This window comes from Squalius cephalus (assembly GCF_949319135.1).
Source record: "Squalius cephalus genome assembly, chromosome: 1".
In the NCBI taxonomy this organism is placed as follows: Eukaryota; Metazoa; Chordata; class Actinopteri; order Cypriniformes; family Leuciscidae; genus Squalius; species Squalius cephalus.
In genome coordinates this window covers 9,450,187-9,474,101 of record NC_137122.1, presented here as the reverse complement: position 1 = coordinate 9,474,101, position 23,915 = coordinate 9,450,187, and the positions used below count along the sequence as shown (strand labels likewise).

The 23,915-nt window shown below is 38.1% G+C and overlaps 2 protein-coding genes and 1 long non-coding RNA gene across 6 annotated transcripts in view; 1 reads left to right on the top strand and 2 right to left on the bottom strand.

Moving 5' to 3' along the window:
* The window catches only part of LOC307164096, a 249,343-nt gene that overhangs the window by 187,931 nt on the left and 37,497 nt on the right, over nucleotides 1–23,915 (bottom strand). The window lies entirely within an intron of this gene.
* LOC307163552 (uncharacterized protein) lies at nucleotides 8,655–14,428 on the top strand. Of its 4 annotated transcripts, none has more exons than XM_079879646.1 (4): nucleotides 8,655–9,762; nucleotides 9,854–9,932; nucleotides 11,347–11,582; nucleotides 12,507–14,428. In XM_079879646.1, exon 4 carries the CDS (start codon nucleotides 12,512–12,514, stop codon nucleotides 13,574–13,576), a length of 1,065 nt encoding a protein of 354 aa, XP_079735772.1. In that variant the 5' UTR covers nucleotides 8,655–9,762; nucleotides 9,854–9,932; nucleotides 11,347–11,582; nucleotides 12,507–12,511; the 3' UTR covers nucleotides 13,577–14,428. The 4 variants fall into 4 exon arrangements, with proteins under 4 accessions (XP_079735772.1, XP_079735773.1, XP_079735770.1 ...); XM_079879647.1 differs by having other exon boundaries at nucleotides 11,347–11,593; nucleotides 12,507–14,421; XM_079879644.1 differs by lacking the exon at nucleotides 9,854–9,932.
* LOC307165914 (uncharacterized protein) lies at nucleotides 19,742–22,754 on the bottom strand (the record flags this gene model as incomplete). Its single annotated transcript, XM_079883992.1, has 2 exons — nucleotides 19,742–20,639; nucleotides 21,169–22,754. 2 exons carry the CDS (start codon nucleotides 22,752–22,754, stop codon nucleotides 20,624–20,626), a joined length of 1,602 nt encoding a protein of 533 aa, XP_079740118.1. The 3' UTR covers nucleotides 19,742–20,623.

Below are 23,915 nucleotides of genomic sequence, written 5' to 3'. Positions count from 1 at the left end.
TTAAAAATATATCTAAATTAAGCCATACACTCTCAATAGGTGCGTTTACATGGACACAATCGGAATGAAATCAATCCGATTGATGAATCCGAACAAGGTGTTTACATGAATGATAAATAAAGTAATCGGGTTGATGTGCGCGTTTATATGTCACAAGTTTCAAATCGGATCTGATGTTTTGACATGCGCACACTGCACAAATATACAGAGTTTCCCGCTTTTCGCGCATAACTATTCTCCTCTATTGGTTCTTTATTTGTTTTAACTCTTCCGAGTCGCCGATCACGCCGGAGTGATCAAATCAAATGACCAGTTTAAGACGTCGAAGCATAAAAACAAAGTCACGTTGAGCGCTGCTGTCCACTTCTGTCGAAAGTGCTGGCTTGAAACTCTATTTTACTTTTTGCAACGCGACAGGCGTTGCATTTATTCTCATAACTTCGTCGGTTTTTGTCATAAAACAAAACGGAGATAAATGTGTGAATCTGCTGACTCTGCTCTTCAGGCTGCACATTTTAGGGAGTGGAGGAGGAGCCAACTGAGCAAAGAAGTGAAATTGAAAGGCGCCCGCGGGAGTCGGGAGATTGACGGAGTAGAAAGAGAGACATATATATAGAAAGAGAGAGAGAGAGATATTATTGCTAGTTTTTGGAAAAGTTTGAATAGATTTTGAGAGTAGTTTAGGAGTAGTTTAGATAGTTTAGGTAGTTTAGGTAGTTTTTTGTGGAAGGAAAATGAAGCGAATGTCTTTGGTCTCATTGTTGACAGAAACTGTTTTGAGGAGTGGCACAGATAAAAAAAAAAAACTCACCTGATATTCGTTGTAAATAGTTGTATATATAGTTTGATTTTGTGTTCATTTTACCTTTTGTATAGTATATTTGCACTTTTTAGGAACCCCTCTTACTCAAGGAAGGAAAGCCCTGTAATGTAGCTGTCTGTGTAATTGTACATGAGGTGTTTTGTAGAGTTTCTAAGCAAAAAAGAAAAGAAAAAAATGCCTATTGCCACACCTGCTTTTTGCTGTATATAGTTAGATTTTATCTCAATTTTACCTTTTTTATGTTGTATTTGCACTAATTGGGAACCCTCATACTCTGGGAATGCAAGGCCTTAAATATAGCTCTCTGTATGATTGTGTGCATAAACTTTTAAAAAGTGGCAAAGCTAAAAAGAGAAAAAAAAAGCCTATGGCTACACTCGCTTTTTTTTTGTAAATCATATTTTTTTTGTATATAGCTTGATTAGATCTGAATTTTACCTGTATATGTTGACATTTACAACTTGTGTTTACATTTTAAACCTTTTAAAATGCTTCATTGAGCATGTTTGTGTTTTTTGTAGTAAAAAAACGATAATTTTTCTATTCGGATTTTGTGTTTTTTGTGTGATTTTGGGTCCAGTATGTTGATACAGTACATAAAAGTGAAAAAATAATTGTCTGTTCATATAGGTGATGTTGTGCTGAAAAAAACCATACCAAACATTGGTATGGTAAACATTTGTTTATGTCGCAAAATTAAAAAAAAATAAAAAGTACTCAAAAACGGCCAAAATAGCCCAAGACTCCGAAGAGTTAAACAGCAGTCGTAATATTAATCTGTCTCTGGTCATAATTTAGAGCATATTAACCGTTTTGCCGTGCTGCTTATTGATCACGCAGTAAAAATGCCCCTGTCCACGACCAAAACCAGACGTCTGTGGATGAGAATCCAAAACAAGGACTGGTGGGACGTTGTCCTGCTTCACTTCACAGACGCGTGAGTGAAATGAGAATTTTAGAATGACGGGAAACTTATTAATGAGACACTTTATTCAACAGGAAGAACAGCTCGTTCCGCGCGTCATACGTCATTACGCTATTTAACGTCATCGCACATGTGCAGTCCTTTCAGTTTCGGTTTTCAATCCGATCAAGTGTTTACATGTTCTCTCGATCGGATTACAAAAGAGATAAACCACCCCTTTCAATCCGATCCAAATTTCATTCGTTTCGCGCTCAATCAGATCGATTAAGGTGTTTACATGAAGGTTTTTTAGTCCGATTGAGCCGTCAATCCGATTATAAGTGTCCATGTAAATGCAGCTATTGACAAATGCGGAACAATTAGTCCATGCGTTCATGACCTCAAAGCTAGAATATTGTAATGCTCTACTGGGTGGCTGCCCTGCACGCTTAATAAACAAACTACAGCTGGTCCAATACGCAGCAGCTCGAGTTCTTACCAGAACCAGGACGTATGACCATATTAGCCCGGTTCTGTCAACACTGCATTGGCTCCCTATTAAACATAGTAAATCAGCAAAAAAACATTGCTGATTACTTACAAAGCACTAAATGGTTTAGCTCTGCAGTACTTGAGCGAGCTCTCAATGCATTATAGTCCTTCACGTCTATTGCGATCAGTGTTAATTTCGTTGACGAATAATTTTCGTCATTATTTTCGTCAACGACATTTTTTCACAGACGAAAACGAGACGATAACTAAATAAAAACTAGTTTTGAATGACAAAAACTATGACGAAAATCTATTGACATTTTCGTCAACGAATAAAAACTAGACGAAAATTTTAGATAGTGACAATTTGGGAAGCGATCCAGTCAGAACTGATGTCCTGCGTGTGGTAGATGCGCACATTTGTACTGTGACGTGCTGATCTGCGGCACACGAGTTGGCATGCGCTGCATGTCTCATAAAACGTTAAAACATGTAAACGTCTGGGAGAATGAGTAGAGCAGACATGTAGATCTGAATAAGAGTGACAACGCAATAAAAGAGCTCTATTCGGTACGGTTTTCTGTGCGTACACACCCGACCCGAAGCGTGCAGCCATTCACATAGACACCTATACAGCGCGTGAGTACTGAATTGAGCTCTCTTTCCTGTCTCAGGGTTTTTCCTGGGTCAAAATTGGTCTTCGGTGGTGGCTGACCGACATGGTCATCCACACACAGCAAAGAGTCCCCTAGTACCCACATGATCCGCAAGCCCAATATTGACAATAAATGTTAAATTTAAAATAAATACAAAGAAACAGTTTGTGATTTTTTTCTTATCCTATTTATTCATGAAAAATGATCACTGTCAGGCTAGTAAAAGAAAGCGATTACAACTTATTTTATATCTATACCTTGATGTTTGTTTCTTTTGTTCCTCGTTGTTAATATTTGGTTGTTCATTCTTTTTATTTTATTTTTTGGGGGGGCCATCATAGGGGTGGGCGATATGCCAAAAATATCATATCACAATTTTTTTTTCAGGAAAATCACGATTCACGATTTTATCACGATTCTTTTTATATTTTGTTTTTACTATTTTGTGACTGAGCAGCATTACAGCCAAACTAATGTCCATATTTTAAAAAACAAAGCCTTAGGTAACAACAAAAAAACAAAATGGCAGACAGGGGCAAAGATAAAAATATTTGTCAATATTTTCTTTGTTATTAAATATTAAGATCAAAGATACACATTACACATACACAACTTAATATACAAATTAAATAAACAGTGCTTTATGTTTTCAGCTACAGTAGGTGTATTTAACAGTAGCATTGAAGAAAGTAATTAAATGAACAAATATGAAAATAAAACAAAACATAGACTTCACTGTATAAATTATGCATTGATACTTATTAAAGCTACTTAAAGTTATCAGTCAATAGTTTTGTTGTTTTATTAACATTAAAGGAATAGTTCTCCTAAAAATTCAAATTGTCATAATTTACTCTCTCAAGTTGTTTTAAACTCGAATAAGTTTGTTTCTTCAATTCTCCACATTCTTCAAAATATTAATATTAGAAAAATATTAGAAAATATTCGAAGGAAATTAATACAGGTTTGGGACAAGACAACATTAGAGTGCGTAAATGATGAGATAAGTTTTATTTTTGGGTGAACTATCCCTTTAAGGACAAGCGGCAGCTTGTTTACTGATGCTACTGTCTCTTTAAAAGAGCTGCGCGCGACGCGTCTAATGCATTTGACAAACAGATTTACTCAATTTTCTCAAGTTTGCTTTCACTTTAGACATAACTGACTTTATGTAAACCTTGTGTGTATTTAACAGTATAAGCACACAATAAGACTCGAAAGATAACTTAGTCCAGTATCCAGGCGCTGGTAGACAGGCGTTTAGTGCATGTGAGCTTCACATGCACGCGCTGAGAAACGCACGCGTTGAGAACAGCGCATCAGCACGCGAATTAAATGTTTAACCGACAGGGCATTAAAGCACATGCAAATTATGAACCTTTGTGAACTGCAGTGTCCTGTCCCTCGGCTCAAAGGAGTCATTAGGTCGCGAATCGGACTTTAGCGGACGTGTTGTGTGGGAAATTGGGAATCCTGGCTGTTAGGACATCACGAAAGATTTGTCAACACACACAAAAACACTTAAAACTTTTTTTTTTTTGCGTTTATTTAAAGTTATGTCAGCTGCATGTGCGGAATGCTTGTCACAAGTTGTAAGAGAAGATAAGGCAAAAAAATTGACTGCATTTCACACCCAGCGCTAATTCAGCAAAAATATTCTCCGAATGCACCGCGTGAAACATGGATTCGGTCTTCCGACCTTTAGGATCAGTTGATTTTGATGCGAGGGAGAGAGCAAAGACAGAACTGAAGACGGAGAGTGCCCGCGCGGGGGTGGGGCGCTGTGATCGTTCTCTCCGTCACTCCATCAGTAGCCTGCTTCACTCACAAAACCCAATTACAGATCAAATAAGGCTTTGGCGGGACAAAAAATCGTTTTGGCGGCCGCCAAAAAATTTTCAATGTAGGAAAAACCCTGTGTCTGAATGGACAAATACACACAACATTGTCTAAATGTTCGTTTTGGAGAGTATTCACGTAAATTATGTTGGTTATGTCTTAAACAGTTGTGAGTATTGTATGTGCATCAGTGCAATTGGATCCGCATGTCATTGGACATGATCCGATGTCTTAAAGTGACAGTGGGTAATAAACCTAATGCGGTCTGTGTCCTTAATATTGATCAAGCAACAAAAGAAAAAGAGAAAAGCATTCACTGCTCGTTAATAGCTTTAATAAGGATTAATTATATTTAATTCATACAAATAAATATGTCTGCTTGAAAGAATAGAGAATGATGTATGCAAGTAGTTAAAGAATGCATATATCATTAATTGAAAAGAAGACTGTGTTCTACTTTAGGAAAAGTGGTTTTATTTAATTTTAAGATATTTTTAAGTTACAGTAGTTAAATCTGTATCTGTATTGCACGTTCAAACTTTAAAATCATTCATATTAGCAGGTTAATATATGTTTTCTCCGGGAGTATACTGGAAATTTTAGAGAAATTCTAAATAAATGCATTTAAATTTAAACCCATTATATTTTAGTCGACTAAATCTACTGTAGATTTAGTCGACTAAAATCTTATTGTATTTCGTCGACTAAAACTAGACTAAAACTAAAACCATTCAGATGACTAAAATATGACTAAAACTAAATGGCATTTTAGTCAAAAGACTATGACTAAAACTAAATCAAAATTTGCTGTCAAAATTAACACTGATTGCGATCTCAAAATTCCGGCCAGTTAATAATACCTAGAATATCAAAATCAACTGCTGGCGGTAGATCCTTCTCCTATTTAGCACCAAAACTTTGGAACAGTCTTCCTAACATTGTCCGGGAAGCAGACACACTCTGTCAGTTCAAAGCAAGATTAAAAACACATCTCTTTGACCTAGCATACACATAACACATTATAGATTAGGTCAGCCGGAACCAGGGACACTTCCCATAAATCCTGATGTACTCGTTACACCATAAGAAGAATGGCATCTACGCTAATTTTAGTGTCTTTGTTTATCCCGAGGTTTTCCCGCAGCCTGCCGGATCCAGGCCGTATCCAGATCTGACGAAGGACCTGCGCCTGGACCGGATGACAACGCAGTGCTGAAGTGCCAACTAGTCTCTCCCTATGGAGGATCCCACTACCACTATACAGATAAAGCGCTGTCAGGAAAATTCGTTTCGCGTACCAACCCCGAATTGACAAAATAAAATAATTCTGTATCAAAATTTATTTAACAAATGATCGTTGTGACAGAAGCGAATCATTTAAAACTAACTTTAGCTGAAAAATAACTTAATTAAAGAACCGCTATAAAGCCAAAACAATCTCTGTTACCTTAAATTATATGTTTATCTCTGTAAAGCTGCTTTGATCCAATCTACATTGTTAAAAGCGCTATATAAATGAGGATGACTTAACTTGACTTTTAATTATTAATGGCCGCTCACACTAGACTTTCTTCCTAGACTTCCATTCATGAGTCTGTGAAAGTTTTTGAAAATTATTTGTTATACCAGTATGTTAAATTTATGTTTGTGAAAAAGCTGCTACAGAATGTGACGTTATTTCACGGCCCACATGCTCAGTGTAGAGCGGCCGTGGCTTTAACTAGTTTTAAATGAACAATTTTTATTAGCATTATCTGTGTCCTACATGTTTCATTCAACCCTGTTACTCCTGACATGATTTTCCTCCTTTTAAAAACAGAGAATTTCTTAAAATTGAGACATCATCTGGCCTCTTTCTACTGCATGATGGGAAGACAAGAAAATAATCTCAATCCATTGTCTCAGTTTTTACACAAACTGTAGCATTGACTGTATTCATCAACCCTGTTACCAAAGTTACTGTAAGAAGAATCTCTATAACTATGAATAACTTGTATGATATTTGACAAATACAACTTTATCAGTGACTTGTGTTTACTGATTATTCTTAAAAAGTAATAATTGTTTTAACTATGCTGAAAATGACTAAAATTCTGGTAACGTTGTTGCAAATTGGAAACCAGATATAAAATAAATGTAAAATAGTATTTAGCTTGATCTAATATTGATAATCAATATAAAAATGTCTCAAACCTCCCTTAACTGACCATTTGTTGAAGAAAACCCAGAACCTTCTGTACCATTTCATAGTTGAACTGTTTATCTAAAAGTGATGAATGAATGAATGAAGAATAAACACCAACCTCTTTGTTCTTCAGGATCTTCAGTGTGTTTCATTCTGCAGGGTTCTGGATCACTCATGTTCTCACTGTCCTCTTTAATAAACTCAGTCTTTGCAGATTTCAGCTCTTCCTGATGCTCTGATGCTCGTCTTCACTTGTAGCTGATGGGAATTTACAGCATTTATTGGAGAATTGCTGTGGGAGGAGCTTCACTGATGATGTAATAGTAGTGGGAGGAGCTTCACTGATGATGTAATCACAGTGGGAGGAGCTTCACTGATGATGAATTCCAGAGTTGGATCTGCCCAAATCAAAAGTATCAATTACTCAGTTTGTTTTTTTGAACCATTTTCCTTTTACTTGTTAACACACACAGTAACATGCATGAAGCAAAATGTACATGCTTTACATCTGGGCTGTTCAGTGCCATTTGACATCAATAAATACAAGAAAACTTTTAAATGAACACATTATATTCTAAACCTGGTATTGGAAGTACATACTTGGACAATTTCAAAGAGAGCAAAAGTTCATGATTCTCTCTCCATTCAGAATCAGCCTAACATAAGAAAAAGGACAACTGAAACACGTGGGCTGCATTACAAGACGATAGACTGGCGAGCGCTAGCACACAGCAAAACAAACCAGGAGGTTAGCAATTTTTTAAGCACTCAAAACAGCAGTTCTCGACACATCTCAACTAAATGTACATGCACTCACCATAAAATACACGTATAAGTTACCATGTGCACTAAAGCTAAAGTTACAACCGGCATATTTCAAGCTTTCATCGCACTGATGTGAACACCTCTCTCGGTCCAGTAGATGCAGACTGAGAAACGAGCGCGAAAGTTCAGTATGTGACCACCACTCTAGCCTCAATCCAATAGAGGGCGCACTTACACAACACACAACTCTCCCGATACCTATCTTTCTCTGTACCTATGAAATGACTGAACAATACAAGACTCACATAAAACTCACATACCCACAAAATACAGCATTGAAAGGTTGCAAAATATTTGTCATTCTTTAACCTGTTAAATAAGTATTGATGTCGGTCTGTCTGTCTATCTATTCATCCTACAGTAACTGGAGCCAATATATATATTTTTTTTTTTTTACAATTTGTATTGCTAATCCTAACATCATTCTGCTTCTTCATTAAAATTCAGGTATATATCTATAAATATAGAAAAGAATATAAATAATTTCAATTCTTCCAGATATAAATAATGGTAAGAAAAAACAGTTAAAGAAACAATAAAGAGGAGAACATCTTGACAAGGCTGAGGGTAGGGCATACTAGACTTAATAAAACATTGCACTTAATAAATAAGCATCCTTCAGGATTATGTGATCACTGTCAAATAGAGGAATCAGTAGAACATGTGATTCTTCACTGTCAAAAATACTCTCGAGAGCGAGAAACATTAAGGAGGGAAAGCAAAGTTTGAACAGGAAGAATTAAGTCTAAAAAATGTATTTGATATTGAGGTGGGGAAACTATTCCATTATTTGAAAGAAATTGGATTGATCAATAGAGTTTAGAGAGCATGGAATGTGTGTGTGTGTGTGTGTGTGTGTGTGTGTGTGTCCAACATGGTAGGTGGCGGTAATGCTGGTGCCACCCGCCACAAAACGTAACAAAAGCCGCTTTTCCACCGAAATTACCCGGAACAATTTGTCCCAGGAACTTTTTTCCCAGGAACCTTTTTTGCCCCAGACCGGTTGCTTTCTGCGTTTACACCGCGGTCTAAAGTACCGGGAAGGTAAACTGCGCGCAACTGCTCCTCCCAGTCTGCGACGGACAGTAATCAGTTTTGAGCGCCACATTTATAAGTATGGAGGAGATTCAAACTGTGCTGCAGTTATTGGTTTACTAACGAGGTAGGCTAATTAACATAACAAAATAGACGAGCACTGATACTAAAGCGTGTTCAGAAAGCTCGTATGCGTATAAAATTAGACAAGGTACGTTGTGAGATGACTGGGACGAACGCGCAAAAATTTCCTTTTGCGCAAATACTCTTAAAAAAAGCCTGAACCCCGTCTATCAATCATAAATAGTGACAGTCTTGTAAATAGTTGTTTGTTACCAACCTCAATGCGCTATTTCAATCCTGTTATAGTAAATTTGTAACATGGTTTGCCTTGCAATAGATGACAATGTGTAAACATAATGACTTAATATTAAAAGCTGTGGCAGAAAAGAGACGAGCACTGATAAAGCGTGTTCAGAGCTCGTAATGCTAACGTTAGATATAAAATTGTATGTTATCAGCTATTGCGGACATTGGCCGTGAGATGGCTGTGACGAACGCGCAGAAAGTTTCCTCTTCCACAAATACCCAAATAATAAAGCCTGAAACTCGTCGCCAGTCCCCCAGTTTTTTTTATTAAATTCCATATTTGCAGACAGACAACTTTACTGCATGAAGCCACTTTTTAAAAGGGAGGTTAAAAATAAAGAAAATGCTGCGTGGAGTCATCCAACCAAAATGCGGCGTGAACACAACCAATCAGCTTGTGCAGCGCACAAGTCCCACCCCTGAAAGTTCCTGAACTTTGAAAAAGTACTACCTCGTGAGCAGGGACTATCGGAGGGGCAAATATTTACCCGGAACTTCATTTAGACCCTGGTTCCTGCGGTGTAAACACATCGAGTACCAGCCCAAAGTTCCTAGTTCCTGGGGAAAGTTCCTGCGGTGGAAACGCGGCTAAAGAAGAAGAAGAAGAAGAAGAAGAAGAGCAGAGCAGTTCACGGTATTTCTCATATTTACACAACCATCAAACACACTTTATAGAGTTTGATTAAGCGACAGACTCATTTCTGTATTGTTTTCATCGATCACAGCGATACTTGTGCGTCTTTTCTGGCGTCTTCCTTCTGAAATAAACATTTAGTGCAGCAGCAGCGAGCATGAGGAGAATATGTAAGTTAGAGTTCATTCAGACCTGAGCGATTTTGTGTTCGTTTGTGTGATTGTCTCGATGTTTGTGTGAGAACTGTTACTGAATGTCAAGTCAAAGTTTGAGATCTGTGAGGGTAATCGATCGTGTTGCTACAGCCACTTTATTTCTTTATTTCTAAATGTGTTAACGTTAGTTATTTTACATTATTAAAATAAACTGCAACAGATACTGCTAAATCCTTTACATTGAGCCTAATGAGTCACATGAGACATTTTAAAATGTATAAATATTATTGTATCTATTACACTTGGAATAATATTACTTGTGCTCTTTATTTTTTTTAAAAGCTTCATGGTCTGTTTCATTTTCTGCACATTTTAATGATCTAATTACTTTATTGTAATGAATGTAGAAATCATAAAATCAAACTTTATCAATTCTTTCAATAGAGCAGTTTTACAGGCTTTTATATCATTTATCATTTAGCTACTCAATCTGTTTCTAACGGTTAAACACTCAGAATAAAGTGAGATGATCTGCTGATGATCCTGAATGGCTTGTTGAATGAGTGTTGATCACCTGAGGCTCATCAATATTAACAGATCTGCTGAAAACACTCTTTATTTCATGACAATAGTTCCTGTTTTCACCTCATTTATTATGCTGATGTCTTCAGATCTCCTGTAAATTGACACTTAAAGCTCATTTCATCTGTGTCAACAGACTGAGGGTATTTGATGGTTACAAATATTACTTTTACGTTTCTTACAGTTCTTTCCTACTTTATAGATATTTGCCCTCCTTTTAATAAATAAACACAATAATGTTAGAATTAGAAATAAAAATGTGGGAATTAGCATACATTGTTTTACGATAGACAGATATATTACGAAACGTGACAATTGGCATATGGATAAAAGACAAAAATGTATACAGCAAAAAAAAAATCAGCCATATTTAGAACAAAAATCATTTGATGACATACTAAAACACTGTATTTAAGGATCATAGTGCAGACCCAAAAATACTCATTAATTGTCATTTTAAATCTTTATACATTGCCACTGTCCTTCAAACCACTAAGTTTTACCCATTTGTCAATAAGTTTTTAATAATTTAAATGAACTTAGTATGATCACTTAATCTTTTATAAATACGTCATATACAGGTATATATTTAATACAGGTCAGAATAACTAGGTTGCTTAATTTTTACACAAATATATCTGTTACGCTAAAATTATTAACCTATGTTTTGACATTTTATCCCAAATAATATATTTCCAACATTAAAATGGACAGTTTACTTGCATTTAATGTTTTCACGTATAAAATCACTTTTACATTTTATTTGATGCAGACACTAACATTTGACATCTGTTCTTTGACCCTATAAAAACAAAGCTAGTTACTGATATATTTTTGATTTTGGCAGATCATCTCCTCCAACCAATCTGCAGTTCAGTCAGTGAAGCTCCTCCCACTACAGTTACATCATCAGTGAAGCTCCTCCCACTGTAATTCATCATCAGAGAAGCTCCTCCCAGTGTAATTCATCATCAGTGAAGCTCCTCCCACATCTCCTCTCCAATAAATGCTGTAAATTCCCATCAGCTACAAGTGAAGACGAGCATCCGAGCATCAGGAAGAGCTGAAATCTGCAAAGACTGAGTAATCATAACGTAAACGAAATATGACTCTTAGTTACTGATAAAGTTGTATTTCCCTTAAATTATAAAAGATTCTAATTATAGTGATTATTTTTCTTACAGTAACTTTGGTAACATGATTGATGAATGTGGTCAGCACTGTCGATGGACAGATTATTTTCTTGTCCTCCCATCATGCAGCAGAAAGAGCCCAGATGATGTCTCAGTTTTAAGAAATGCTGTTTTTAAAAAGAGAAAATTCATGTCAGGAGTAACAGGTTGAGTGAAACATGTAGGACACAGATAAATTAGTAACGCTTTTGATTCAAAGTACACGTAATTATGACAAATTTACAGCGTAACTTTCAGTAATTATAGTGTACCTATAAAGTCCTTGCGTGTAAGTATAAGGGAACAATAAGTAAAGTTTTGGGAATAAAGGGGAAACAACCAGGAGAATTGACTAATTATTTATACTGTAAGTATTTTAGAACTTTTTAGAATCTAAAGCGCTCCCGATAATTATAATAAAAAAATTCTATTCAACACTAGTTAAAGCCGTGATCAGTCTAGACTTTCAGTGTGTGAAGTTTCTACGGACACTTTAAACTTGAACTACAACACTTGACTTCACTTGATCTTGTGTTTCTGGTGTCCCACATTCACATGCGTATGAATGGACGTCAGTGGAACAGAAACAGTCTAGTGTGAACCGCCCTCAGGTATTAAAAAGTCTTTAGTAAAATGAACACAGAAGCATGGAATATAGCCTATATATTATGTTTTAAAAGTAATAATTGGAAGATCAGTGTACCTCATTCATGGAAGGTTTCAGGGATAATAATTTATAAAAATGCATCAATGTGATCATAATATTTAATAGCAGTTGTCTATTACTGAATTATTTTGATGTAATGAAAATAAAAATGTATTTCTTTGATTCCAGACCTGATGGAAGAGAGCGAGGAAAGTGGAGAACTGAGTGAAGTGGAGGAGGAACATCAAGTCAAACCTGGAGAAAAACCTTTGAGTCGCTCAAAGACTAAAAATAAATGTTTAAAGAAAAGAAGAGCCAAGAAATCTTTCACCTGCACTCAGTGTGGAAAGAGTTTCACAACCAAGCAGCGTCTTCATGTTCACACGAGAGTTCACACTGGAGAGAAGCCGTTCACATGTAATCAGTGCGGGAAGAGTTTCACCCAATCAGCAAACCTTAAAGAACACATGAAGACCCACACTGGAGAAAAGCTGTTCATGTGTAAACGGTGTGAAAAGAGATTCTCGAGCAAACAACATCTTATGCTTCACATGAAGACCCACACTGGAGAGAAGCCGTTCACATGTGATCAATGTGAGAAGAGTTTCACAGTCAAAAAACTTCTTGATGTTCACATGAAAGTTCATACTGGAGAGAAGCTGCACGCATGTGATCAGTGCGAGAAAACATTTCTTGGGTCATCGCACCTTAAGAGACACAAGAGGATCCACACCGGAGAGAAGCCTTATGAATGCGACCAGTGTGGGAAATGTTTCTCATACAAACAAAGTCTTGATGTTCACATGAGAGTTCACACTGGAGAGAAGCCGATCACATGCGGACAGTGTGGGAAACATTTCTCATACAAAGAAAGTCTTAATGTTCACATGAGGATCCACACCGGAGAGAAGCCGTACACATGTGATAAATGCGGGAAAACATTTCTCTGTGCATCAAACCTGAAGTCACACCTGATAGTTCATATGAAGGAGAAGCCGCATTCATGTTCTGAATGTGGAAAGAGTTTTTCACGGCTGCAAACTTTACAAATACATCAGAAAACTCACACTGGTGTGAGAGAGCACATGTGCTTTGAGTGTGAGAAGACTTTTACTACAGCAAGCAATTTAAAAGTGCACCAGAGAATTCACACTGGAGAAAAACCTTACAAGTGTTCACACTGTGACAAGAGATTCAATCAGTCATCATATCTGAAAATACATGAGAGGATCCATACTGGAGAAAAGCTTCACATGTGATCAGTGTGTAACAAGTTTCTCTTTTAAAAGTGAACTGAAGCTACACATGAAGGTCCATACAGTGGAGAAACCACTTAGGCTGCGTTTATACTGCAAGTCTTAATGCACAGATCCGATGGTTTGACCATATCTTTCTTTTTTTTTGTTGATAGCTTTACTATGCATGTGATAGATCCTCTGATTAAACTGATTTATAATTCACATTAGGTGGTCATGATTACTTGACAGAATAGATAAGTTAACCACTGTCACGGATGTTTTGCAGTGTGAAGTCTGAACCGAAATAAAGGTAATTTTCGTTTGTTATTTTATAGAGATGCACTGATGTCAAGTCATCTTCATTTATATAGTGCTTTTAAGACATTTTAAGACTTTCAGCTTTAAAGAGATAAAAGGAAATTAAAGTAACAAATTGTTTTGGTTGTACAGCAGCTCTAGAATAAAGGTATTGTCCAGCTAAAGTTAGTTTTTGATTTATTCACTTCTGATCATTAGTTATTAACTGAGGGGCCACTTACACGACACAGTTTCAACTGAAAACAGAAAACTTAAAATGTTCTCTGGCCTTTCATTTGCACAACAACGGTGTTTGGTGGCTCAATTTACAGATGCCACAATTTATAAAACTGAAATTCTGTCTGTTGAAAATTCAAGATATTTTGATGAATGTGGGTAACCAAACAGTTACTGGTCCCCTGTGACTTCCAAAGTATATATTTTCCCACTATGGAAGTCAATGGGGATCAGCAACTGTCTGGTTACCCACATTCGTCATAATGTATTCTTTTGTGTTCAGCACAAGAAAGAAAATAATACAGGTTTGGAATAAATAAACACAAACTGTTTTTATGTAAACCTTGTGAGTATATAATTGACAGTATTAGCGCGATAAGACTAAAAAAAATAACTCATTCCAGTATCCAGGCGCTGTTTGAGAGGCTTCTAGTGCCTGTGCGCTTCGGGAGTATGCGCTCAGAAATGCCCTTGACCCGATTCTTGATCAGAATGCGAATGAAATGTTTAACAGGCAAGGCTTTAAAGCATATACAAATAATGAACTTTTGTGAATTGCAGTGTCCCAGAGTGTAATGCTATGTCTTTGTTTGCATGTGATGTGAATGTATGTTGCGTTTAGGGCTGTCACGGTAACTGCAATATTGTAGTGTTACTTACAAGCTAACCGCAGAGAAATGCAAGTTACCGCAGCAAGTTTTTTCTTTTTTCATAAGGCTATAGCCTTCTTGTTTTGAACTTCGTGCATATAAAGATACATATTTGAAACATAAGTATTGCATGTTAAATAAGTTAATAATGAAAACAAGACTGTACAGAGGCTTCATGGATTTGCACTTAAGCCTAAACAGACAGTGAATGAGAGAGATCTACTGTATAAAGGCCACTAGGGCACCATACAGACTTTATCAATGAATTTGGTGATTTTTTTATCGTAGTTAGTACTGGCTGCAGATAAAGTCCTAACTGTTGGTGATTTTAATACACATGTAGATAACAAAAAAAATGCATTGGGATTGGCATTTAGAGACATTATGAACTCTATTAGAGTTAAACAACACGTGCCAGGACCAACTCATTGTCATAATCATACTTTAGATCTGTCACATGGAATAGATGTTGATGCCGTTGAAATTCTGCAGCAGAGAGATGACATCTCAGATCATTATCTAGTCTCGTGTATACTCTTTTTAGCCAAGGTTGCAAAGCCGACTCCGTGTTACAAATATGTCAGACCTATCACTTCTGCCACTAAAGATTGCTTTATTAATAATATTCCTGATCAGTTTGATCTCCTCGGCATCCCAGATAGCTTTGAAGAACTCGATATTGCAACAGAAACTTTTGACTCTCTTTTCCAGCACTTTAGACACAGTTACTCCTTTGCGCTATAATAAGATTAAAGAAAATAGTCCAACGCCGTGGTACAACGAGCACACTCGGGCCCTAAACAGGGCAGCCAGAAATATGGAGCACAAATGGAAGAAAACGAGAAAAAGACGTTTTCCGAATTTCATGGAGAGAGCACGATTGCGTACAGAAAAGCATTAAAAACTGCTAGATCTGCTTATTTTTCGACTCTCTTAGAAGAAAATGTAAGGCTGGAAGCTTACGCTGCCATTTTGAACCTATAATCGGATCAAAAGGCAGTTGAAAGATGACGTGTATAATTCAAATATTAATCTGACTCCAATATTACTAATCTGACTCCATTAAAGTTGTTGTTATTCTTTAACCTTTTATTCTTTAAAGGTAAATGTCTTTCTTAGAACTGATAGGAAAATGTAGGATTTGACCTGAATGTTTAGGTAAAGTTATAATCACTTTAGCTTTCAACATCATCAGTGAAAAAAGGAAATATTCTCGAAGTCTTTAAAGCAGGCAAAGTTATTTATTAAGTTACATGTGTAAATATACAGACAGTAAATTGGAACAACATACTGTAAAGAAAACTTAAAGCTACACTGTGTAACTTTTTTAGTTGATTCTTAGCAAAAAAACACTTAGTTCTTTCAAAAATATATGTGCTCATTAATGTATATTTACTTCTTTCAAGTAATAAAGTATTCTCTTAAATTTATAATCTGCCATTGAAAGTACATACGGGTGAGGGGTTCGAATGCCGGTCGCCATTGCCCCTCCATCTTGAAACTACATTAGCCAAAGAGGGACATACCTGTAAATTCAAGCTTCGCCTTTTGCGTTTTTCACTCAGTGACACAGTGACGAATGCGAGGGGGAGATTACTCGCGAGCTCTCGAGTGCCGGCAGATTTGAAAGATAGTGTGGTGTGTGTGTGTGTGTGTGCGTGCGTACTCACATTTGAAAGAGAGAATTAAAACGTCAACGCGACAGACAAATCAGCAAGAAGATAGTCAATATTGGAGTAACTTTTCCCAGATGGAAAGAGCTCATGAGGAGAAAAGATTTTAAAACGGACGCCGAGGTTGCCTGCTTTCTTCTCGACAGGTAATTCAGCCTGTTGTAATTCATTTGTGTAAATTCGAAGTTTTATAGTTGCTTGTCTAACCATAGCATGGTTGTGCATAACGCCAGAACGACCTCTAGTATAACTTCATCCTCGCGTCAATGGTGAAAAAGTATCGTTTACCTTGTAACATAAATCTGTGCTGCGACGGATCACAGGTGATGAATAGTTTTAAAGGCGCAATTTTTTAAGCTATATAAAAAAAAGGACACTGTAAATTTTAGTTATTTTTAATTGCTTTTACTTTGTACACATTGTAACGTTAGCCTAATCTGATTATGCTGGGATAGCCGATTCCAAGGGTGACGTTTACCTCCTGACATCTGTCCTGTAGTTTTATTCATTTTAGACGTATTGTTTATTATTGTCATAGACGAAGTCGATAACTGGAAGCCATGTTAATCTTGGAATAATACGGCCACCGTAGGAGTTAAAACGCCCTCGGAATTGAGAGGAACAGAAACTAATATTCACTGGGTAGTCATATACAATTTCACCACTAGATGGGGGTAAAAATCACACAGTGTAGCTTTAAGTCAGGGGTGTCCAAACTCAGTCCTGGAGGGCCACTGTCCAGCAGAGTTTAGCTCTAGCCTGCCTCAACACACCTTCCTGGAAGTTTCTAGAATGCCTAGTAAGACCTTGATTATCTGGTTCAGGTGTGTTTAATTGGGGTTGGAGCTAAACTCTGCAGGACAGTGGCCCTCCAGGAGCAGGATTGGACATCCCTGCTTTAAGTTGTAACAAATAGCGTACTGTTGTACAGAAGAGGCCGTAAAAGCCTTTCTCATAGTATGAGGTTACGCACCGGTGTGTGGGAGTGGCGGGCTACAGCCTTTCTCCCAGATACACAGTTACCTTTCCTTCTTATACCCTGAACAAAGCATTGTTAAACATGAGTGGAATACCAACACCAAACCTTACCGACAGGAAACCGAAAGATGAGGCAAATGGGTGGAGATCCAGAGGGGGAGAAGAACATTAACATATTCTCATCAATGCATGTGTAAGCAAAAATACCTAGATTGTACATTAAGATACTTTAATATCTCTATTAAGTTCACCACTGTTCAGTTCAATTCAGTTTATAAGCTGTCAGATGAGACCAAACATGAAATAGTTACATGTTAGAACACACTAGTAAATAAATAGTATGTAGTTGGAAGCATATGTCCTGTGAAGCAAATATTACAGTTCATTGAGGTGCAAATGACTCTGTCTCTCCCGACAGAACTATCTTGTGACTGGAGTGTCCCAGCAGTCCTGAATCCACATAGTGATGAAATCCCTGCACTAGATAGGCATTAGCATAGTGATGATGAAGGCCATTGTGCCACGTTTAATTCACATGTATACCTTTAAAAGGATTCCTGAAGTACTAGGGCAGTAAAGAGATCTAGAATCCCTCCTCAGGGACATTAGACCTCAGGTATTATGTGAGGTACATTTGTGACCTTAAAATTTAGGGCTGAGTGCATTGACGAAGTGTCTCCATTGGCATAGTAGTACAAGAGTAATGATGATAATTGTCATTGTCAAGGATGCTAAGAAGATACACACACAGAACACCTACTCCCATCTGGTGTAGGCTTAGTCAGATGCACAACAATGTGGAGACACTTGTAAGGAACCCTGTCCATATAGCAATTCTTCTTTTATGTCCATCGATGGCTTTGGCAAGCCGAACAAGATCTCTATTGTCTCTGGCGGTCTGTTCCTTCTCATGGCATCTTCAACTCTCTGCTCCTCATGTCCCACAGTGAAGTTGCCTTTACCTTGCAGGGAATAGCAAGCCCTGAAAACTGAAAAAGGCATTAACTGGCAACACTGTCCTAGATGACAAAACAACAATATAACAAAAATTGATGAAAGGAAAACTTATCATCTGCAAACTGAGTATGCAAAGGTTACAACTTTTAAGGGAGTATCAACATGTAGTAGTTGAATTGTTAGGCATTGTAGTATTCCACATAATAACTCGATCTCTGATGACAACAGATATGTCATATTTTGATTGAATGATGAGAGGATTGCTCAGGATATAATGAAGGAAAAATATCATGAAAAAATCAGAAAAGAATGCAGTGGATATGAACTGAACATAAAATTAGTTGACTATCAGTAAACTGTTGTATATGATTTGAGATACAGGGTTCCCATGTCTTTAAAGGGGTCATATAATGGTACATGCACTTTTACAAGTTGATTGTACTGAAATGTGTTGGCAGTGCCTGTACACAAACATCATAAAATGATAAAAATCCATGCAGTGTTTTTTTTTTTAAATCTCCTTATATGTTTTCCCCTGTCTCATATCAAGCCGTTCGACCATGTGACGTCACACGGTCGGCGCCCCTCCCACGATTGTTGATTGACAGCAGCGTTTCAACACAGACCCGCCCTCGCTCGTGAGCGAGCTGTCTGTCATCATAGTGCATTGTTGATATGCTGGAGCAGAATGGCGTCTAAGCGATTGTGGTGTTCTGTTCTTGTGTGCAATAAGGAACACAGCAGTCATTTTGATGTTCCAAAATCCGAACCGCTGAAGACGCAATGGCTGAGTTTTGTTTTTGAAGGGAATATTCCCAAAGCACTGACGCGGGGATTCCCCACGATCAACGTCAATGCTTTCATGTTTGCGTGAATCATTTCACACCAGACTGCTTTCTGCTCATGAAAAAAGGAACGGTACCAACTATTCGTGTTCCTGTTGCACCTCCAGAAGAAGAAGTGAGTGTAACGTTTTATTAACCTTTATATTAATATTTATATTAATCTTTGCAAATCACTAGCTTCACAATGAATGCGTCTAAGGTTTACACGCAGGGTCCATTACGGCATGTTTTCTATAAACGACCTTCTCAATATAATTCATAATCCCATGTTTATAATGAACAGCGCGTTATGGTTATTGTGTTATTTCAAACGGTGTAGGCGGTGAGCAAAGCTCATTATCATTTAAAGACACATGCACTTAAATGGCATGCTGAAAACAGCTGTTTGTGACCAGGCAAAATTAGTGTTTTCTTACAATACTATTGAGAATTTTTAATTAAAGTATATTACAAACTTTTAATTTAGACCCTAAATAATCATATTAGCTTGTACAAAAATGGCATTATATGACCCCTTTAAAAGGGCAAAAATGGATATGGTTTCTAGAATCTCTAGTACTGTTTTTTGAAATATAAATAAATTGTCAGGATTCAGAGAAGGGAGGACCCAGGTGCCGAATGAACGGGGAGTGATATTTATTGACAAAGACAAAACACAGGCGGAACAGTCCAAACAATAGAGCAGGGAAAACAACTGGAGAACAGGTGGGTCGAGGGCACAGCTGGAGAACAGGTGGGTCAAGGGCACAGCTGGAGAACAGGTGGGTCGAGGGCACAACTGGAGAACAGGTGGGTCGAGGGCACAGCTGGAGAACAGGTGGGTCGAGGGCACACAACTGGAGAACAGGTGGGTCAAGGGCACAACTGGAGAACAGGTGGGTCGAGGGCACAACTGGAGAACAGGTGGGTCGAGGGCACAACTGGAGAACAGGTGGGTCGAGGGCACAACTGGAGAACAGGTGGGTCGAGGGCACAACTGGAGAACAGGTGGGTCGAGGGCACACAACTGGAGAACAGTTGGGTCGAGGGAACAGCTGGAGAACAGGTGGGTCGAGGGCACACAACTGGAGAACAGGTGGGTCGAGGGCACACAACTGGAGAACAGGTGGGTCGAGGGCACACAGCTGGAGAATAGGTGGGTCAAGGGCACAACTGGAGAACAGGTGAGTCAAGGGCACAACTGGTGAACAGGTGGGTCGAGGGCACAACTGGTGAACAGGTGGGTCGAGGGCACAACTGGAGAACAGGTGGGTCGAGGGCACAGCTGGAGAACAGATGGGTCGAGGTCACAACTGGAGAATAAGTGGGTCAAGGGCACAACTGGAGAACCGGTGGGTCAGGGATTAGACAAACCCAGGCTCTTTGGGAACATTGGAAACTTGACAGCAACTCAAGGAACCAGAGGCTTGGCATAGGTGGGATGAAACAACACTAGGCACTAGAGTGGCTTGCCAGGACAGAAGTAAACAAAAAGAAATTAAACAAGACTGCAACCTTGCAGAGAAATTGAATGCAGACAACTTACAAAACAAACCAGCAAAGACATGAGGGAAAGAGGCTAAATATAAAGGGACCAGAGCACATGAGGATCAGGTGAGCACAATTAGTGTTGTTGTGTGAGTGCTTGTTTAGCCTGGCTGGACATGTGGCAGATGAGAGAAGAAATTGATATTGAATGTGAAAAGAAGGAAATGGTTCTTCCATAACACTGCACTGTTAATTTCCCACACCAGGAGAAATTTATATAGTTCTAGATTAGTTATTAACATTATCTGTTAAAAAAAAAAATTGTATGTTCTATGCAAAATGTTCTACTAAAGAAAAGATAGAAAATAAATATTTGTGTGTGCTGTAAAGTGGTTAGAAAAAATGGAATCGGAATCGGCTAAATTCAGTATCGGCAGGTCAAACTCAATGAAAAATCGGAAATCGGAATTGGCCAAGAAAATTGTAATCGGTGGATCTCTACTACTTACCATGATTTCAGTCTGTGTTTAAGTGGTTTATCCACTGAATGGATCTTCATGTGTCGCTTCAGGTGAGTTTTAGTAGAGAAACTCGTTCCGCACTGATCACACGTGTGCGGCTTCTCTCTGCTGTGGATCCTCTCATGTGTTTTCAGATATGATGAGTGAGTGAATCTCTTGTCACAGTGTGAACACTTGTAATGTTTTTCTCCAGTGTGAATTCCTTCATGTGTTTTCAGATTTGCTGGCTGACTGAATCTCTTGTCACAGTGTGAACACTTGTAAGGTTTTTCTCCAGTGTGAATTCTCTGGTGCAGTTTTAAACTGTTTGCTGTAATAAAAGTCTTCTCACACTCAAAGCACATGTACTCTTTCACACCAGTATGCATTTTTTCATGTCCACGTAAATATTGCAGCGATGAAAAACTCTTTCCACACACAGAACATGAATGTGGCTTCTCCTTCGAATGAACTCTCAGGTGTTTCTTCAGGGTTGATGCCCTAAGAAATGTTTTGCAACATTGATGACATGTGAACGTCTTCTCTCCAGTGTGGATCCTCATGTGTATCTTCAGTTCACTTTTAATAGAGAAACTCTTTCCGCACTGATCACATGAGAACGGCTTCTCTCCAGTGTGGATCCTCATGTGTATCTTCAGTTCACTTTTACTGGAGAAACTCTTTCCACACTGATCACACGTGTGCGGCTTCTCTCCAGTGTGGATCCTCTCATGTCTTTTCTGATGTGATGAGTAACTGAATCTCTTGTCACAGTGTGAACATGTGTAAGGTTTTTCTCCAGTGTGGATCCTCATGTGTCGCTTCAGTTCGCTTTTAAAAGAGTAACTCGTTCCGCACTGATCACATGTGAGCGGTTTCTCTCCAGTGTGGATCCTCTCATGGGTTTTCAGATTTCCAGACTGATTGAATCTCTTGTCACAGTGTGAACACTTGTAAGGTTTTTCTCCAGTGTGAATTCTCTGGTGCAGTTTTAAACAGTTTGCTGTAATAAAAGTCTTCTCACACTCAAAGCACATGTACTCTCTCACACCAGTATGCATTTTCTCATGTCCACGTAAATATTGCAGCGATGAAAAACTCTTTCCACACACCGAACATGAATGCGGCTTCTCCTTCGTATGAACTGTCAGGTGATTCTTCAGGGTTGATGCAAAAAGAAATGTTTTGCCACATTGATCACATGTGAACGGCTTCTCTCCAGTGTGGATCCTCATGTGAACATTAAGGGATGAAGATTGACAGAAACTCTTTCCGCACTGATCACATGAGAACGGCTTCTCTCCAGTGTGGATCCTCATGTGTATCTTCAGTTCACTTTTAATAGAGAAACTCTTTCCGCACTGATCACACGTGTGCGGCTTCTCTCCAGTGTGAACTCTCATGTGACACTCAAGATTTAGTTTGGTTGTGAAACTCTTTCCACACTGAGTGCAGGTGAAAGATTTCTTGGCTCTTCTTTTCTTTAAAAATGTCTGTTTAGTCTTTGAGCGACTGAAAGGTTTTCCTCCAGGTCTGACATGATGTTCCTCGTCCACTTCACTCAGTTCTTCACTCTCCTCGCTCTCTTCCATCATGTCTGGCATGAAAGAAACAATTATTACATTTAATTATTACATTAGTACATCAAAATATTTCTCTTCAAAGTTATAAAGTGAATGGACATGAAAGTGAGCCCTGATGTAGAAAGTAGAAAACTGCTATAAAATATGATAATATCATGCCTTTTTATAAATTGATTATTTGTCCTTGAAACTTTCCATGAATGAGGTAAATTTATCTTCCAACTATTATTTTTAAAACATTATAGGCTCGAATCCCATGTTTCTTTAGCAAGAACTATTAAATATATTTGATCAATAACAATTATCTAACATGATATTAACATTAAAATGTACAATACTGCCATATTTTGAAACCAACTTTGAGATTGATATTTATTTTACTAAAACCTTCCCTGTCTTCCTCGCTGCCTGCTGTGAGTTTGTTTGCTTCGGTGCTGTAAGCTCCGTCTTAGCCTCGTATTTCTTTGTTTTGAACCATCATTTACTATCATTTCTAGTTGTTTATACTACTAAATACAGCTTACCCAACATCTTAGATTAACCTGACATTGCTAGCTTCCGTTATAATTAGCACAACAAGCTAGTAATTCGCTAGCCTGTTAACACATGCACTCAGTTATTTCTTATTTATTTTCTCGTGCGCCCGTGCCTTTGAGTTTATAAAAAGCCCAGGTGAGTAAGAATCAGTCAACAAACACGGTGAGTAATGTCGTCCTGTTATTGTCACCTGCACTGATAAATGCAAAGAGACAGTCAGGCTGACGGAGAAGATTTCAGAACTAGAGTCACGCATCCAAACTTTAGTCGAGGATAGTAAGAGTACTAGAGCTTTAGATACTATTTTGGATGCGCCTAGCATAGTGAACTCTTTACATGATTCGGTTCCAGCTGAATTAGTGCCTGCGCAGCCGGGCAAATGGGTGACAGTGAGGTATCGCTCTAGTCGCGGATCAAAAAACCACTCTTCCGTTCTGATTACCATAACAAATCGATTAGCCCCGCTCAGTGAAACACCCACTGAGAATCCTGTTGATTGTGCCCTAGTAATTGGCGATACGATCACACGGAACGTGAAAATAGAGACACCAGCCACCAGTCACATGTTTCCCGGGACCAGAGCGCCTGACATCAAAGCAAATTTAAAAGTGCTGGCTAATGCTAATCGTAAATTCT